General features: G+C 36.5%; 1 protein-coding gene across 1 annotated transcript; it reads right to left on the bottom strand.

Moving 5' to 3' along the window:
- LOC132859318 (uncharacterized) lies at positions 1-3495 on the bottom strand. The gene is made up of 3 exons (XM_060890036.1): positions 2901-3495; positions 2343-2714; positions 1-1235 (listed from the first exon to the last, which is right to left on the bottom strand). The coding sequence occupies exons 1-3, from the start codon at positions 3206-3208 to the stop codon at positions 545-547; spliced, it is 1371 nt and encodes a 456-aa protein (XP_060746019.1). The 5' UTR covers positions 3209-3495; the 3' UTR covers positions 1-544.
- Between the last annotated feature and the right edge of the window lie 13947 nt (positions 3496-17442).

Genomic DNA, 17442 nt, shown 5'->3' on the forward strand with positions numbered 1-17442 from the left:
CATAAGCAAATGTTCAGTTCAAACGTTGCTGGGTACTAACCTTTAGTTTAATGGTGGTTTTATAGGAACAGTTATTTTTTTGGGAAACAGAAATGTTTAGTATTGTGACACCTTGATGTGTAAATGTTTCATAGGCCTCCTGTAATTACTGAATCAAACCATGCAAATAAATAGTTTGTTGTTTCTATTTTGAACATGTTCATTCATTGTCCTCAGAGAATCTGTCCGTAAATGACAAACCTGGAGCCCACTATAGTCAAGTGTTACAGTAAATGACTGAAATGTCTGATCCTTGAAAATCAATGGATAACTTGCTGCAAACTTGGGGAAGAGATGCATCTGTAAGAACTCTACAGTACATGCAATCATTCACGAACACCACTTTCACATTAAAGGAATTCAACTGGTAGTTATTGCCATATCCCCTTCCCTGTATTGACCTTATTCCAATTAATGCAATTAATATTTTGCAAATAAATAACATCTGACTTCAGCTGTGTGATGGGGTGTACAATATCGAGAACAATCTTTTTTTAAGCTAAGGTTATTCCCTCATTTGAAGCACGTTACAAACTGTGACAAAAAGTTCTATTCCATGATTTCCGTCATCAGTCAAGGGATTTATTGGCCTTAATTCCATATCCTGTTGGTGTTGAACTTGAGAGTGTGGCATTTGTACAAGATGTAGTTGTCTTTGGTTTTGAGGAAGATTTAACATTCCAATTGTCCAGAGTTGCAGCGGGGACCTATTCTCCATTGTCCTCAAGCTGTGGTGGTTCCACTGGGTTATGAATTCATCAACAGATCTGTTGATTCTTGGAAGATAAACATGGTGGAGTGCCCTAATGTGAAGTGGGTCTGTGCTATTTAAAAGTCCAACATTTTCCATAAAGAGGAAAAGGTCTTTAAAGTATGCTGACACAACCCTGTTCAATTCTCCCCACAGTCTTTCAATTCTCTGGTTGTGTACACTACGCCCAACCATGAAACTACCCCTGTTTCCACCACGATTCTCAATCATAAATTGCGCAATATTGATGTTCTCGCCACCAGCATCACCCCTGACATGATGTGGAAGTCCAAATCGATTGACCGCATCCTGGAAAAGTTGCAGAGCAGTTGAAGCTCTGTTGTCTGTACAACATCTCAGGTAGGTAATGCAGCGACTGTATCCATCCACTCCACCATGAAAAACAAATCCCCATGGATTTAACTTGTGATTTGTGTCAGTATGCCTGGAATGAGAAGAATTTTTTTCTGTGACTTTAGGTCAACTTTTAAACCAACTTGCATGTAATGTAGTGTTTAATTTAAACAGTAATGACAAACTTTATGCATTTAATTGTTTTCTTTTGGGGTTTATTGTAAAACAAGTCTTTTTAAAGACATTAAAATAAAACGAATGTTATAATCTCCAGAGATCTTTTTCTTTTTCGGAATTTTCTGAATGTATTGAATATATAGAAGATTTTGAAATTAACATTAATGTAATTAAGTAAAACTCATTCAATTGTAAAATAATTAAATAATTGCTATTCTTAGGAGATGATAAACTGCACAGCCAAAAAAGGAATTAACTAAGCAAATTGGTAAGAGCCTTCCATTGGATAAATACTGCAGTGGTTAATATGGTTCAGGTAGCAAAAAGTTATATAACCCTAACTGATGCAGTGAGTAGCTTCTCATTTCTTAAGACATATCATGTGGTTGAGGCAAAGATGTTACTCTGTTTCAGAAGGGTCAAACAATTGGCCTTAGAAGAAAGCAACTAAGTTGTTCAGACTGCTAAAACTACTAAAATTGAGGTAAAAACTGTAAAACGCATTATTAAAACCTGAAAAATCATCCTTGAATAATTATTGTTGTCAGAAAAACACCCTAAATCAGCATAATGGTTGATCACTTAAACACTTAGTGGTTCAGGGAGCACGAGACATCATTGTCAGACATGAATTGGCCACCACAGAGTCCATCAATACGTGATCTTGAAGAGAAATTAATACGCCTCTGGATAGAAATAGAAGTTGTGATATTGCATAAGCTTATCAAAATAATGCCATTGCGAATGCATGACATAATCAAAACAAAATGTGGTCAAATGAAACATTAAAGTGTATGACTTTTTTTGGCTGGACAGTTTATATTTAATTCACATTACCTGGCCATAATGCATTTTTCACAAGGTCTGGGCTTTTAACCCAGACAAACAGAACAGATGGGCAAATGGAGTTTGCTTTTTAAGGCACAAGCAAGGGGTATTTATTTTGCTTGTTTGTTTGTTTGTTTGTTTGTTTTTGTGTTAAATCAAATGTAAAAATGGAATCTTAATTTACAATATTTACCAGACTTGGTTAGGAGCAGAGACATTGTAGACCCGCCGCTGAATTGCCCTTCGGCCTCTTAATGCTCTTCCCACTGGATCTATTATTCTTAAACGCTCTCGAACCCGCCACCGCTGAACTCTGATTGCTCTTCCTCTCAAGCTGCCAGAGATATAGGTCTCTCCTGACCCAGGGGTTTGCCTTAGAACCTCAGCAATAAGACAATCAAGATCTGTGTTTGAAATGTTGCTGAAACTCCCATAGTCCACTAAACCCAGTTGTGTCCTGTGGTTGTAAAGTGTTCGAATGTTTACAGACAGCATTCGAGATATGGCCATCCAGCTAAAGCCCAAGTCACGCATGTGAATCAGCTGAGCTGCTGATATTTGGTACCTTAAATGATAGAAAATAATCAACAAAATATGGATAAAGCATATTCCGTTTAAAAAAAACTGAAACAAATGCAGCATTTTTAGGTGATTTAACAGACTACCTTTATGTCATCAATTCTGACTTGATGCTACTTTATCTTACATCAAGTGATTACCCTATAAAATTGTTTCCATAGCCATTACCTACCTTGGCCTTCCTCTCTGAGAAGTAGAGTGTGTGTCATCTACTTGTCTGACATCTTCAAGTGTTATTTGATCCAAAATCTCACTTAGACACTCATAAATTCCTTCAAGAATGACATGCAAATTTCTTTCTGCATTGTTTGGTTGAATATGATTACTCATAGCCATAAGGAACATTGCAATAATAGAAATATGATCCTCAAGGTGACGTGATAAATGTTCCAGATGGTTTAGGTGCCTTGAATTACAATCAGCTGTTGCAAAAAAATCTTCCAGTTCAACAAAGTATTGAAGTATTTCTGCAAATGCCATTTTGAAAAACTGAAAATTTTAAACAATTCATTCTCAATATATTCCGAGTTTCCATTCAATATATTCAGAATTTTCATTCAATATATTCCGAGTTTTCATTCAATATATTCCGAGTTTTTCAGAATCCATTCAATATATTCCGAGTTTTTCATTCAATATATTCCGAGTTTTCATTCAATATATTCAGAATTTTCATTCAATATATTCCGAGTTTTTCAGAATCCATTCAATATATTCCGAGTTTTCATTCCAAATATTCCGAGTTTTTCAGAATCCATTCAATATATTCCGAGTTTCCATTCAATATATTCAGAATTTTCATTCAATATATTCCGAGTTTTTCATTCAATATATTCCGAGTTTCCATTCAATATATTCAGAATTTTCATTCAATATATTCCGAGTTTTCATTCAATATATTCCGAGTTTTTCAGAATCCATTCAATATATTCCGAGTTTTTCATTCAATATATTCCGAGTTTTCATTCAATATATTCCGAGTTTTTGAGAATCCATTCAATATATTCCGAGTTTTTCATTCAATATATTCCGAGTTTTCATTCCAAATATTCCGAGTTTTTCATTCAATATATTCCGAGTTTTTCATTCAATATATTCCGAGTTTTCATTCAATATATTCCGAGTTTTTGAGAACCATTCAATATATTCCGAGTTTTTGAGAACCATTCAATATATTCCGAGTTTTCATTCAATATATTCCGAGTTTTTGAGAACCATTCAATATATTCCGAGTTTTCATTCAATATATTCCGAGTTTTTGAGAATCCATTCAATATATTCCGAGTTTTCACTCAATTCTCTCATGAATAATTTCCTAAACGGCATGCCATAAATATATATATATATATATATATGTATATATATATATATATATATATATATATATATATATATATATATATATATATATATATATATATATGTATATATATATAATGTCACCATTGTACACTTGTACATACAGATAACAGTCTGTATTTACATAGTCTATATGCTGTATAGTTGAACATTTTTTTAAACATTTAAACTATGTTTATATTTACGTGTGTGTTTGATTTTTTTTTACTTAATTTTATTTTTTTTACATTTTTTTTTTACTTGTTGGGAATTCACTGTGGACAGCAAAGAAAGAATTTCATTGTCCTGGGAAATTTGTTTCCTTACTGTGCATATGACAATAAACGCTTTAAATCTGAAAAATGCATTTAAATCTCTTACATTTAAACTGGAATCAGATTGATGGATAGTATTGATATCAGAGTCTATACTGTATGTGTAACTTCCCACTACAACACTTTTATACTGCATACAATGTTCACATTGCTTAAGTATATCGCTATTTTTACTTGCTATTTTACATTAATAATTTAAGGTATTTAATGTACATTATCTCAACGAAGTCAAGTCTAGTCAAGAGATATTCTCTGCATCTCTGACTAGGTCACTTTATGACTGCATACATGCTTTCTTTAGCTTCCTTTCGTACTACGTAGTAGCTACTTATCATTTTTGCACTGTGTGTGGGTAGGAGTGTGCAACTGCAGCACAAGAATTTCACTGGATATAGATGCTTAAATCACTTGTTATGCACATGACGATAAACTCAATACTAAAGTCAATATACTAATTAATAACCTTGAATGAATGTTAAACTAAGCATATTAAGCTAAACAGGAATGGCTGTCATTATGGTAACTGTGTTTGCCAGTTTGCCTATTACAATTAAAGTCTGCACACTGGGCTAGTCACAAACTCTATTACATTAATCATGTGTGCTGTTTGGTCACAAACATGCTAAACTGAAACCACCTGCTACTGCAATGAAAACCAGCCCTGCCTTTCACAAGACTGCCTTTTATACACAGAAGCTACTTTACACACAGAGGCTCAACATGTAGCTTATTAAACTTTCTGCTTTACATGCTATGAATAGGCCATAATTCTCCAGTAAACAAAAATCAGGTCAAATAATTAATTAGCAACATATTTACAAATCACAAATCTTTATACGTATATTGCTAGAGGATGATACGCTGGATTCTATGCACAGCTGGCAAAAAAAAAAAACTCAGTTCAGCACTCTACTGACAGACTGCAGGAAATCTGTTTGTTGTATAGAAAGTTAAACTTCTCTTCTGTTATCTAGTGTTTTAAGTCAGTGACGGTGACAATGAACTGAAAATGAACTTCATTACCTTTTTTTACATATCTATGTTGTAGAATAAAAGGTCTGTTTTATTCAGTAACATAGACATGTAAATTTGCACAAATATAGTTTTGTAAGATGTTAAGAAGACGATTAAATTTCAGTAAGAGCTTTTAATGTCATTTCAATTGTGTTTGGAAATGGATGAGTGGTAATGTCATTTTAAAGGCTAATCCATGGAAATGTGTGGTCAGGTGATGGTCACTGGAGTAGTACTGTTATGAACACTAGCTAATGCTAGACGCTAATGAAAATTCAGAGAGCATGTTCAGTTTTTATGTTAAGTTCAACACATTTTTATCATGTTTAAACATCTAACCCTATTGCTACCCACTACCTAAAAGCAGCTAGTAGTATCTCTACACTGGCTATTTGCTGCACAGTAACATACTTCTAATTCTGCCTTTATTGCTAGTATATACTACTTATGTAGTATTGTCACAACGTCTGTATTCACTACAGTTAACACATTGCATGACATTTCCAAGCTCTTCTCATTTAAATTGTGCTTAAAAGGCAATTAATACTTATTTAGTGGCTACTAGCTGACTCATTTTTTAACCATTTTAGTAATCTAATGTAAATGTACACCTTTAAAGCACATTTTAGGTTACTTTGTTTTTTAATGCATCAACAATCTTGTTGAAAGATTTTGTAACTAATTACAAAAATTAGTTACATTAGTTACAAGAAATTGTAACTAATGTAAACAAGTCCATTTCTCTATCTCAGCTGCTATGGGATTCGCTGCGTTGTGTTTGTTCTACTACATTTATGTTCTTGTGTTCTTGGGAATTCTTGTGTTTGAAAGTAACCTGGTGCTCTGACAGTGCTGTTACTGACCTTTACAAAGTACTGACCTACTAATGCTCCTGAATATATACAGAAACGTGATATCCATTTCATAATCTTACTCATTTGTCTTGGCAAGAGCTACAGGATGATTTTTGTCATTATAGAAAGCAGAAAAATGTGGTTATCTTTAATGCAAAATATTTCTTTTATGAGCAATGATTCCTACTGTACAGCCAAGTTATTCACTCATGCTTAGCAGAAAAGTGTCTTCCTTTTAAATGCTTCTTCAGTCAAATAAATTATACATGCACAATTCAGCCCTATTCCTTTTTCACTGAGAATATTTTTACTGTCTTAGTAATTACCATTCAAAAATCATGTGTGGGCCCAGGACATGGAAAGAGGCCCAGAGAGTGATGGGTCTGTCTGTCGTCCTTGTATGTGTGTGTGGGGGTGTACATGTGTGTGGTTCTGATCCTTTCCTATCCATCTCTGTCTTCCTGTATGTAGTGGAGCTGTATCCTGTGACCGAGGCATTGGCCATCTGGTCTAGCTCAAACTGATCACCCACATTACTGTGCTGCATTTGGCCAGGCACTCTTTTATACACATACATCAACATGAACACACATTAGAGATATATCATTAGGAATTAATTTCACTTAAACCTGTCTAAACAAATGTATACATTGTTCATTTACATGCATGTATTCTTATAAACAAAGCATGTGAACATATGCTGCTCAAATGAGTATATATCTTAACACAAACAAACACACACACACACACAAAGGTCTTACTATCCTTGTGAGAACCGTCCATTAATGCAGCCAATTAAATCCTCTAAGACTAACCCTATCTATAATCTCAGTAACCAAAGATCACAAGGAGGTTGACCAATTTAATTGATTTTTCCACATACATATAGGCTGCACACATACATTTGGTTTTATACACTTATTTATAATTATAGTCATTTTTATATCATTAAACTAAACATTATGTAAAACTTTATTAACTTTGTGCATGCATTTATTTACTTTATACGGATTAAATCTTGCCTTCTAATCATTTTTCTCATCATCTTTAAATGTGTAATAATCAAAATTAGCCAATGATTTTTATTTTTCCTTTCTACATATCCCATTATTATTGCCAGTGAGTTGTTCCTTTTTTCCACTCTCCATAACTCCACTTCCTCTCCATTCTCTTCCTCATCACTTTATTTTCTGTCACTAGTGTTTCTTAACAGGCTGTTCCATACTACATCCAAATAATTAATGTCTAAGGCCTGGTTTCCTTCACCATCCTGCTAAATTTAGGTGTGATAGATGTCATCGGTGGGCTACAAGGAAAAATGGCCACCACTGTGGCTAGAGGTGGCTACCTCACACTCCATAAATTGCTCAACAACTCTGCCGCTAGCATTTAATCTTCACCACCCCAATGATCTTAAACAGCATTAAAACTTTACTGCTAAATGGCATTTTAAAATAGGTTTGAAAAGAAGCCCAATTCGGCGAACTGTCAGTGCTCTTCATATCACACCTCTGCTGTGCTTTAACATGGGCTAAATTTGGACATGACTCATCAGCTCATACAAAGTGGAATATACATGTTATCAGGTGACATTTTCATTTTAAGGTCCAGCCAAATTAACCGATGATATTGTTCACAGACTATAGATGCTCTTTCAGGTGTTTTCAAATTTCATACAATTTTCTTGAAAATTATGATCCCTCATGAGTAACTCAGGTAGGTGTGAGTGTCTGCGCGAGTGCGAGAAGTACATGCGCTATTCTGTCAGCTAAGTGCGAGTGAGCTCATCAAAACAATGACCAGTAGACACACAGGCGTCAAACTCTTCTCTAGATAAGGTGTTGTAAGCCTACTATTATCTAAACTCTTTGTGCATGGGGAGGAGTGTGGGGTGGTGTTTTCAGGGGAATTCCCTCTAGCAGTCTTTCTCTCTCTTTCTTTCTTTTTCTCACTTATAAGATGAATGTGGGGAAGGAAGCACTTGCCTTTAGTGAGTATTGAATTGTCTACAAAATTATTGTACAATGTGTAAAAGAATCAGTATCTGTAGTTGTCATAAAGTAGAAGTCTGTAAAAACTCTACACAGACAACACAGCATACAGTTCGATCCAGACTGCCTACCAGCTCATTACTGCTGTTTATTTAAGGAGCTTTTCTATAAAGTTTCTAAAAGTGGACCACAATATGTGCACTTTCTAGCTGGCTGTATACATGTTAGTCTCCTTCTCTGTCTCTTTTCTTATATATCATATGTGCCCCAAACCCTATAATCTTTCTTAGCCATAATATGGTCCAAATGGCACACCCTGCCCTTACTCCATTTTTTTTTTCATTAAATGAGGTACTAGCAGAGCAGCGTTTAAGCCTAGTGTGAAGGGAAAATTATAGTTCTATGCACACTACACTTTGATATCAAAGCCGGTATCTTATATACACATACTTTTTCAAATGGCAGTCTATAAAACCTATTATTACTTTGTGTAACCTGAATATGGAAAGAAATATATTTTCCATACAATTCTTTTTGTTGCATTTGTTTATTTTCATATATGGGCCAATCAGGAGATTGATCACATATAATTCTGTTATCTAAAATATTTTATTCATAGCTGTGCATCAGTTTTTTATGGGGTGGGCTGTACATGTTGGCTTGCTCATCTTTATCCCAAACTATTGCCACAAATCTTGAGGACAGTCTGGTGGACTTGGAGGAGTACAGTTTAGATAAACAATGATAGGTCAGTACTGCTCCCTGTTCTCAAAGCAACCTTTTTATGATAATTTGTACCAAAACAATCATTCCAACACCTCACTAAAGAGTCGTTCTGACATGAGAGGCAAAAACAGTGAGTGATTCCCTTGTCTATTGATCATCTGCTCCACCTACACACACCTCTTTGAGATCTTAGCTCATCAAAATTCAGTATAAAGGGATTTCAGTATCAGAGTCGTTTGCATGATTATGAGTTGTTTCTCCTGTTAATTTCTCTTAGCCTTCTGCCTCACTCTTTACTTTGTGCTTTAAATTAGTTTGAGCTTTTTATCTTCATCATTGCCCCGGTTTCTGCCATCTTTGGTTCATAAGAATTAATTTCTCGGGAGATTCATTTAAGCCATTGACCTAAGTAATTAATAGTATGTGACTCACCGTATTAGAAACACTGAAATATGACTAATAACATGCGAATAAATGAAATACTGTATGGTGATACAACAAACTGACTGATGCCTCCATCTTCAAATTATTTGTTCCCTGCAATAATTATTATGTAATAGCTAAACAACACAGAAACGTAACAGCATATGTTGAAAAAGAAATGAAATGGCATATGAGTTAGCTGTTGTTTTGATAACTCTGAATGTAAACTGTAATGAATTGATATAAAGAGTAATGTGCTTGTTGTTACGTAGGGTTAGCTGGGTATATCGACCAGTCAAGCCTTCTGTGATAAAGATTATTTCATACACTCATCTTTAGAAATTGTTATACATTAGAAATACACAGAAATAGGTGGATCCAGATCCTATCCCAGGAACACTGGGTGTGAGCCAGGAACACACCCTGAAATAGTTACCAGACCATTGCAAAGCCCTGTGCACACACTCTTTCACACACTCATTCACACCTAGGGGCAATTAAGAGTCATCAATCCACCCACTGCTTTGCTCGAATAAAGTGGGAGGAAAATGCTGAACCCAGAAAAAAGCAATTAGATTGATTATTGTTCTTTTAGCAATATTAAATATAGTATTAAAGTAACACAGAGATCACATATTTACAAGTTTTTGTTTGCCGTTTTTAGGATATCTACAACAAACATCCAGGTTTCATTTATTTCCTGATGGAGTATAGCACTGAATTGTCCAGTATGTACATCAAAAAAGAAAAGACTCCTCCATGCTTTCAGCAGCATGTTTATGATGTGTTCTGCACCAAAGCTTAAGCAGGTCTAAAACTTTACTTCTTGTCTTCATCTTTTGTGAGCAGAACTGTACAATGGCATTAACAGGATCAGTGTAATTAGTAGGAGTTTAATAGCAGGTGGTGTAGGGCTGTTTGGGTCACTTAGAGACAGTCTCCAGCAGGAGTAAATAAAAAGGGCCTGGCATGGCTGCCTGCCGCGTCCTGTCCTGTAATTTAGAGTGTGTCTCTGCAGCCTAATCACTGTCTGACTGCTCACTGTTATTACCTGTGCTCACGAGAGGGAGAGGCTCGCCGTGTGTGTGTGTGTGTGTGTGTGCTGGTGCCACTGAGACAGACTGACCTAAGGGCACTCATTAAAGACATGAGGGACCCTAACCTATAGCATGAACAGCTCACATGTTTCACTCGTTTGCATACCTTCTTACCCAATGAACAAAGATTCTAATTAAAAAAAAAAAAAAAAACACTGTCCTAGTTAAGCTTCTGCTTTTTTATTCCTCCCCACCTTTTGCTCAGGGCCTCATCAAAATTACTGTATTAAAATCTTAGTTTTAGTCGGAAAAGCCACCATAACAGCTGTTAGAGGTTTTCAGGATTCTCAGGAGCATATAATGCCACTAGAGCCACCAGAATGAATTTCACTGTTTGAATACAATTAGAATTTTCCTAATGTTTACATATTCAAACTACATATTTACATATTCAAAGGCAAAATATCGAAATTTGAATGTTTAAGCGCCCATGTTGAACTTACCCACTGAGGATTCTTAAATGGGAAATTGGCTCTGGAAAATATTTTATCTTTTGCACTTTAAAGTGATGCATTTTTTATTTTGAATAAAAAAAAAAAACAAAGTATGTGTCCTAATAGTAATTCTACAGTAAGTTGTTTGTTTACAGTAGGCTTTTCTTTTTCTGTAGCTGAAACTCCTATGGCGTTATCAAATGGTTTTACAATTTAAGGGTTTGAAGTATTAAACATTTTATTATCCTGTGTTTTTTCTTCACAATGCTACTTTTTTATAACTTTGAACTAGTTATGTCATGGGTCACCATAACAGCAACTGGAGCTCAAAGCTATAGGCTGGAATCACAATTAATATTTGATATAGGCAGTGCAAAGGTAAAGATTACTATTTCAAAATTGATTGAATTATTATCACAACTTGAGCAAATGAAACAAATGAACTAAACATGAGCTGAACGGTTAACGGTTGTTTTGTTATCATCTGGAGCTCTTAAATGGCGTTATCAAATGGTTTTACAACTTAAACATTTGAAGTAGTAAACATGTTATTATCCTGTGTGTACTACAAAACTAATAGGAAAGGTGGAGCATGTAGTTATGAGTGTGAGTAATGTAGGATGTACAATTAAACGAGCCATGGGAGTGATAATGCAATCATCTGTCATTAAATGTTTTGTACTGTACACTCAGCACAGCCAACTGTGTCCTACAGCAGAGAATGTTTCTGCTCTGTCATTTAACTACCAAAGTTACCTTCACCCAGAAAGCCAGAGACATCAGAGCAGAAAGCAGAAGCCAGCATTTCATTTCAACTGCCACCTCTGATGATTGCAGTGTTTACACAAACTAAAAGAAAATGTCTGTCTTCTTAACAAAGATACAGCTTAAAAATAATTCACTGGCACTTTATGCTCCCTTAGTGTTTGTGTTCTTCACTTGAGTTTGAAACTAAGATATAAATGTTCAGGAAGTGCTCTGGCCTTCAATAGTCAAAAGACCATTATGGGCACTGGAAGATGGTGTGGACTCTTTAGATCTAAACTTGTTTAGTATAAAACCCTCATTACTCCCATTCCTCTGACAGTGGTGCTGGAAACAGAAATATGGAGAAGTGAATAATACAATACAGTCCATGCATGAGATATTTAAATTTATGTTCCAACAGTTTGTAGATTTGGCACAAGAAGCTGTCTCTTTCTGTCCCTTCCACTTTTCTTTAAATAAAAACATGAAAGGAGTAACCAGCTCTTAATGCATTGCTCATTACAACATTACAACCAGATGTTCCAAGCAATAAGTACGTAGGATGAAGGATTTAGCTTTAGTAGGCCTCTTTAGTAAAATCGGATCAGGATATTTCTTTTAAAATGATTCACTGGACGGCTTTCAAAGGCCCTGCCTACATGGGGAAGTTCCAAGAGTTGAGAGTAAAAGAGAGGAAATGATAGTCTTTAAAATTTCAAACGACATGTATGTGATGGTTTCAGAAAGAGAGATTTCTTATATTTATTTTTCCTCTTTACAAGTACGTAGTGCACCTTACAGAGGCCATGCAGGACAGAATGGCTGTGCAATGATGTAATGAGATGATGGAAACTAACCAAAAAAACTGATGGGTTCCTGATAATGTTTTCCTTTTCTTGTTATTTTGACATAATCATTTAAGTTATTGACTTTTAAAACTTCTTTAAGTATGCCATATTTATTCTGTTAATAGTATTTTTTTTAAAAAATGAAATAAAAACAATTCATATATTCCGTAAATTGGTCATTTGGTTTAGTAGGTTTATTAATGGAATAAGACTATGGACTGCTCATCAAATTGTCTGTTTAGAAACACATGCATACCTCCACCGTACAATGCATACCTCCACCTCCATACCTCCACCTAGAATTGTCTCTTTTGGTGCATTAAGTCATTCAAACTATTAATTTAATTCAATCAAATCATTAAATTAATCACATAATAAATTAAATATCATGCTAACACTGTAGTTAGGTAATTTAAAAACATGGATGATAAGCATAAGCTAGTCAGGACTGAATCAAACAATTAACAAGATGACACCTAGCCATTGTGCTTAATATATACAGTGGAAAGGCATAGTGACAAAGGAGACTAGACAGAATTATCAGCAGTGTCAATATTACACATATGTTAGTACAATACTAAAATTAAAATTACTCTCTAATTACACTAAGCACTTAGAGCAAACTGAACTTCCACAGGTTCCATTACACTGAAGAGCAGCAAGTCACAAAACTGAAGAAGCAACACCACAAGAGTGAGCACATTGTATGGCATCTTTAACACAGTGAACAGATATCTCCATTTAAACACAACAATTTCTAATGATTGTTTAAGGTCACATACTTTGTTAACAACACACCTCTCTCTCTCCAAAAATAGAAGAGATGGAGACTTTCAGAGCTCTACTTCCCTCCTCTCACAAACAGTACACACACAGGTTACAGATAGTGCTGCTTCACAGATAGACATGGCACCAGACAGACTGATAACTACACATACTCGTCTGGGATTGAGTTTCCAAGACATTGGGAAATGATTGCACAATTGTGCACACACATGTATGATAAATGACTGGTGGTCTGTTGAACGTGTCAGTCTGTGTCTGTTATTCAAGGACACGAAGATAAAAGTTCCAGAAGCTTATATTTGGTTTTCTGTCATGTACTGTATCTGCTACTCCCTTTCTACCAAAAAATTACTGGATCTCTAAACATTCCTCACATTTCCACTACAAAAGAACCAGTTCTTCACAATGCTACTTTTCTGGAACCTTGAACTAGTTATGTCATGGGTCACCATAACAACAAATGGAGCGACTCAAAGCTATTGGCTGGAATCACAATTAATAGTTGATATGGCCAGTGCATATGCAGTGCAAAGGTAAATATTACTATTTCAAAATTGATTAAATTATTAGCACAACCTGAGCAAATGAAACAAACTAACTAAACATGAGCCGAACGGTTAAAACCTGTTTTGTTATCATCTGGAGCTCAGCATTCCATAGTAAGTGGGAGTACATTTCTTTTACATTTTCTGTTAATGTTACCTCAAGTTTAGTGAAACAAGTACATTATGTACTATATATTACAAATGTCATATATGTGGTGTTGAAAACCATAAAGAGGGCATACTATCCAAACCATATTCCACCAAAAAGATTTTTTGTAATTTTTTTAGCTCTTTTTATTGTATACCCATCTGTATATCTTCTTCAAACATGCATCGCAGCATCCAGTCTCTGGTGACTAATGACAAACACAACGGGTTCATTGAGAAGCAAAAATCGAGTGATAGATATTTTCTCAGGAGGAGGACAATGGTCACTCTCCTCCATTCGCCTTCCCCCTTTTATCTCTGGCAGTCCACAAGGGAGCCAATTGTTGGGATTCAGTGAAATACAGGGAAACTTTTGAGGAGACACATCACGTTTAATTAACTGGTGGTAATGATCTCATTATTGGGAAGAGCTTCTATCTGAGAATCCATGGTTCACACCCACAGGGGAGAGGTGAGACTGAGGTCAGTGGAGCAGAACAGGGGTGAAGAGAGGAGAGGAGAGGAGAGGAGAGGAGAGGAGAGGAGGAAAAGGGGAGAGGGGAGGAGAGGAGAGGAGGAAAAGAGGAGAGGTGAGGAGAGGAGAGGGGAGGAGAGGAGAGGAGAGGAGAGGAGAGGAGGAAAAGAGGAGAGGGGAGGGGAGGAGAGGAGAGGAGGAAAAGAGGAGGAAAAGAGGAGAGGTGAGGAGAGGGGAGGAGAGGAGGAAAGGAAGGAAAAGAGGAGAGGAGAGAAAATACAGCTTTTGGACAGTTTAAAATCATTTTCCTGAATTATAAGTCTTCATAATATTTTCTTAAGTAGATAAATGGACTTTAATGGAAAATAGAATGTCATGAATTCCTGTGAAGCCAAAGGCTCTATTCATGTAACGTTTTTTTCTTTCAAAAGATGAGAGTTAATCTCTTGATATCACTAAAACAAACATTCTTTTCTCCATTCTGCAACGTTAACCTTGTCTGGGAGTGTTTTTGTTTGGTCTGCCAGTTACTGAATGGCCTCTTACACTTTTCTGTTCAAGACAACTACACTTATATACCAGAGGATGTTGCAACATAAACACAAAATGGAATGCATTAACAGGACACGGATGAGATACAGTCAAACTTCTGACTACAGCCCAAATATGTTTGACAAACTGGAATGATGAATAAGTGATTAAAGACAAATGAACTAGGACTACTAATATGGATGTGTTTCACTAAATATTTCAAGCCACTGACAGAATTCTAAAACACTAAGTGGCAAAAGATATAAGGAGATATGAGACATGTAATAACTACAAAAGAAAACTATAGTGGGTCAGGGAAAGGGGAAGAGAAGGAGGGGATACAGACCGACCGAGTCTGAGACGTGGAGAAAAATAGTGTGAAAGGGAAGGAGGGGAATTTCTGATCGTGTTCTTATCTCCAGACAGGCAGGGCCAGAGTGATAATATGCTCTGGAGACAACGTCTACTCCCATCCCGCACCATGACCTGCCAGCAGTGAGTGTGTATATATGGGGTGGAGCACTTAACTTTACAAATAAAGTGCACTGCACATCCTGACCAGTAACCCTTCCAAATGACCATAAACATTATATTTAATGCATGCAATGAACTTTTTGCATCTAACATCAAGTACACTTTGAAGGCATATTAATGAAATATATTGTATTTGTGCTCCATTTTAAGCTGGCATGAGCTCTGGTATTTGTTCTGGTCTGGTGTTAGAGTGACTCCTGGCACACAGGACTATCCAAAATAAACAAACCAGCAGACAGCATGGTATGGTTTAGTCACTCTTAACTGGAGATGCTGTTTGAAAATCAAACTGAAAATGGCACATGTATGCCTGAACTCATAAGAGTAAACTGTTAATCATAGAAAAGGGTGCTATGTAATAATTGAACAACACTGTAATTGTGCTAATACACATACATAGACTATGTGTTCAGTCCAACACAATTTTTACAAAACAAGAAAAATAAGTAAATAACAATAAATATAATAGTAAAGTAACCAGGATGTCAATGTAGATTACAGTAAAAATGCCTGACAGGTTTTACTTTAACAAATTACCAAAAATTAAGCAAGTGGAATGTAAACAATATGTTCAAATATGTATAAATGTAAAGAGTATTTCTCAATTATCAATGCTGGTTACACTGCAGATTGTACATTAGTAGTTATACAAAAACAGAGGTGGCACCTACAGTACACTCTACTGTAAGAAAATAGAATGTAGAAAGTATGCATTTGTTTATTTAGCATTCCTTTGAATGAATGTCTAGACTCATTTGAACTTAATTGGGAATCATTTCCATATTATAGCTCTGAGGTCACATTCTGAGTTTAGTGCTTAGCATGTTTGCCTCGCACCTCCAAGGTTGTGGGGACAATTCCAGACATTGGCTCTGCATGCATGGTGTATGTGTGGTGAACATCGTCTCTGCAGGCCATGTGTTTGTCCAGCAGCACACGCACCCTACATATCATGCTCTGCGAAGTCTGGACCAGCAGATGTTCATGTGTTACTCTCAGCCTGGCACTCCTACCCTGCCCTCACCCGCTGAAATTGGAGTGATTTGTGCAGCTCCTGCAGTAGAGGGAGCGTGGTGGCGAGCGCAGGTTATCTCCTTCTATAAGGAATCAGAATCGACTCGGATCCTGCCCAAGGTTCAGGCCAAAGAGGAGGCTGTGATGGGAACAGAGGATTCAGGGTGTAGCACATGCCAGTCAGAGGATGGCATCAGCAAAGAGGACCTTGTCATCAGCACAGATTTATCATCGGCAGTGCACAACAGCAAAGAGGACCTTATTCAGATTTCAGGGATCATGACTTCAGAGGAAAAAGGAGATAGACATCAGGAAAGCTCTAATTCAGCAGTTCTGGAAGAGACTGTGCTGAGCACGGAGCATGCAACAACTTCCTGTGTGCTAGCACAGGTGAATGGGGAAGCTCTCAGGAACGGATCCAGTGAAGCAGACGCTGATCAGTCCGGAGGTTCGGATGTAAACAGTATGGATTCAGTAGACAGCTGCTCCTCTTTGGGGACAGGAAATGGGCAGCAGAGTAGCAGCCAGGCCAGTCAAACACAAAGCTCTGAGCTGATTGTGTGGGAAATAGAGGTGCCAAAGCATCTGGTTGGTCGATTAATTTTAAAACAAGGAAGGTATGTGAGCTTTCTGAAGCAGAGCTCTGGTGCAAAGATCTACATCTCAACTCTGCCTTATACTCAAGAGTTTCAGATTTGCCATATAGAGGGTGCCCAGCAACAGGTAGATAAAGCATCGGCCTTGATTGGCAAGAAGTTTAAAGACCTGGACCTGACCAACCTGTATGCTCCTCCATCGCTGCCTCTCTCACTGCCTTCCCTGCCCATGACCTCTTGGTCCTGCTTCCTAACGGCGAATCATTCTGTCTCCCTCCT

This window comes from Tachysurus vachellii, chromosome 2 (genome assembly GCF_030014155.1).
Source record: "Tachysurus vachellii isolate PV-2020 chromosome 2, HZAU_Pvac_v1, whole genome shotgun sequence".
Taxonomy (NCBI): Eukaryota; Metazoa; Chordata; class Actinopteri; order Siluriformes; family Bagridae; genus Tachysurus; species Tachysurus vachellii.

Excerpts from the sequence above, each read along its gene's own strand:
- LOC132859318 (XM_060890036.1), bottom strand. The coding sequence starts at position 3,208 with ATGGCATTTGCAGAAATACTTCAATACTTTGTTGAACTGGAAGATTTT. Across the intron at positions 2,715-2,900 it reads TCTCAGAGAGGAAGGCCAAG|GTACCAAATATCAGCAGCTC; the intron begins GTAGGTAATGGC and ends CTATCATTTAAG. Across the intron at positions 1,236-2,342 it reads TCTGCTCCTAACCAAGTCTG|GCATACTGACACAAATCACA; the intron begins GTAAATATTGTA and ends TTCTCATTCCAG.